General features: G+C 61.1%; 1 protein-coding gene across 1 annotated transcript in view; it reads right to left on the reverse strand.

The window, feature by feature from the left end:
• CLIP2 (CAP-GLY domain containing linker protein 2) overlaps nt 1-2,271 on the reverse strand; it is a 75,691-nt gene that overhangs the window by 15,660 nt on the left and 57,760 nt on the right. The window contains exon 12 of the mRNA XM_010854345.1: nt 1,669-2,271. Within this exon, the coding sequence (XP_010852647.1) occupies nt 1,669-2,271 (603 nt within the window). The remainder of the gene's footprint in view (nt 1-1,668) is intronic.

The raw sequence follows: 2,271 nt of genomic DNA on the forward strand, positions 1-2,271 counted from the left end.
CCCATTCTTACACATGAGAACAAAAATCAAGTTGTCCTTGAACCTTTGAATCTGGAGGGCATGTGGGTCCAGACCAAAGTCCCACATGTGTGGAAATCAGTGGGCATTTCTAAGGTCACCACCTACTCCCTGGGGTGCGGTCTGTGACAGAGGGGCAGCAAGCCATCCTGTGGAACCACAGCAACCCCCAACCTCCCTGCTAAGGGAGTCCAGGTCCTGGGGCCCCAGGCCTGACCCTCCTGCCCTGAGCAGCCAACCAGGCCGTGTGCAACCTGGGGCTCTTCTTCTCCCCTCTGCCCAGCATCCTGGGAGGGTATTTGCTAATAGGGGCCCCCGCCTGGGAGAAGGGGGCAGATGGCTGGTGCAGTGGGGCCTTAAGGCATGACACAGGCAGGGCTCCTTTTACAAAAAAGGCACCCCCTGTACGGAGAACTTCTGAACACTGGTTGCTCAAACACTGAATTCTGGATTAAATGTACAAGGGGAACCAGAAGCTCAAGAACCACTGGGGCTGATAAAAAGGCAACCATCTTGGGATTTCCCTGGTGGTCCAGTGGTTAGGACTCCAAGCTTCTACTGCAGGGGCCCAGGGTTCAATCTCTGGTTGGGTATCTAAGATCCTACAAGCCTCGAGTTGGGGGGCAGAGAGTGGGGGGGAGGCAACGATTTTGCTGCGAATTGTCCCTTCATATAAGACTTTGTCATTCCGGGTACTTCTCTGGCCCTTAGGCAGTGGGGTTCAACAGGAACTCTGCCACTGATGGGCGAGAAACTCCGGGAAAGCTACTCTGCCTTGGAATCTGGGTTTGCTCATCTATGAAATGGAGCCAATATGGACCCCAAGGGAGTCCAGGTGAGATGGGGCATTCTAGGGCCTGCACCAGGTGTGGTGCCCAGATCCACTCACGAGGCCCTTCCTGGCCCATGGGAGCACCTGTTCTTGATACCTGGGGTCCCAGCCTCCCCAGTGTGCTCAGCTGGGACGTCTAGATTTGCAGCAAAGCTGATACGGGGGGCAGCAGTCTCCCCAGAGTCACAGCCTTCTGGCCTTGCAGAGCCCACTCCTGGGACCACTCCCCTACCCCACCGCTCCACTTAGGAAAGTGGCTGCCAGACTGTTGTTCCATCTCGTTGGGACTGGCAAATAGGGGGCCACCCTCAGGTGCCCGAGGTCGGCGCTCGGGTTGGAAATGGGACTCTCTTACCCCTGCCCAGGGGTGGGCAGGGTTTGCCTTCCACATCTCTGCCAGCCCAGTGCTGGAGCTCCTGGTACCAACGCCCTGAGGAGGCCTGGGAGCCTGCACGGTGGGACGTGCCTGCCAGCTGGGGAGAAGGCTGCTGCCCAGGGACACTCCTCTCCAGGCTGGCCTGTGGGGACCCAGCCAGGTCTGCTCAGACTGCTTGGGGGCCCCACGGTCACTCAGGCCTGCTGCCCTTCTGAACGGTCACTCAGGCCTGCTGCCCTTCTGAGAGAGGGGCCAGGGGCTCCTCCTCTGAGCCAGGTGCCCTGTGATCTCAGACTGGTATGCTCCAGGTGGGGCGGGCAACGGGGACGCTTCCCTGGGCTGCAAACAAAAGGTCAACAGACGCCGGAACCCTCCCCCAGCAGGGCCCTTGAGCCCGGGGCCACTTGCCGCCCTGTGGGCAGGAGGGGCGGCGGCCACCTACATGGGTGTGCTGGGCCGAACACAGGGACTCGACGGCCTGGAGTCTGTTTTCGGTGACCAGAAGCTTCTCCCGCAGCCTCTCGGCCTCCTGCTTGCTCTGGGCTTCGGAGCGCTGCAGCAGCTCATAGTCCAGCATCTTCTTCTCGGCCAGGGAGATCTGCTCCTTGAGGAACTCGATGGCCTGCGCCTGGCCCTGGTACTCCACGTCCAGCTTCTCCAGCTCGCGCACGCGCAGCTCGGCGTCGCGGCATTGGTCCTGGGCCTCCTGCAGCTCCAGCCGGTGCTGGCTGGCCTGCACCTCCAGCTGGGCACACCAGTGCTGCTGCACGGCAGCCAGCTCCTCCTGGGCCTCCTGCAGCTTCTGCCGCAGGCCCTCCTTCTCCTTCACGTGCACGGCTGTCTCGATGTCATGCTTGGCCCTCAGGTTGCCCAGCTCCAGCTGGTGCTCCATCTTGATGCCCTCCATCACAGCCTTCAGCTCCCCAATCTCCTTCTGCTGGGCGCCGGGGCCCGAGTTCAGGGTGGCCTTGAGATCCTCCAGGGACTTCTGGTGGTCCGAGGCCAGCGAGTCCAGCTTGGACTTCCAGTTGTCCATGAGGCCCAT

Source organism: Bison bison, unplaced genomic scaffold (genome assembly GCF_000754665.1).
Source record: "Bison bison bison isolate TAMUID 2011002044 unplaced genomic scaffold, Bison_UMD1.0 scf7180017864340, whole genome shotgun sequence".
Taxonomy (NCBI): Eukaryota; Metazoa; Chordata; class Mammalia; order Artiodactyla; family Bovidae; genus Bison; species Bison bison.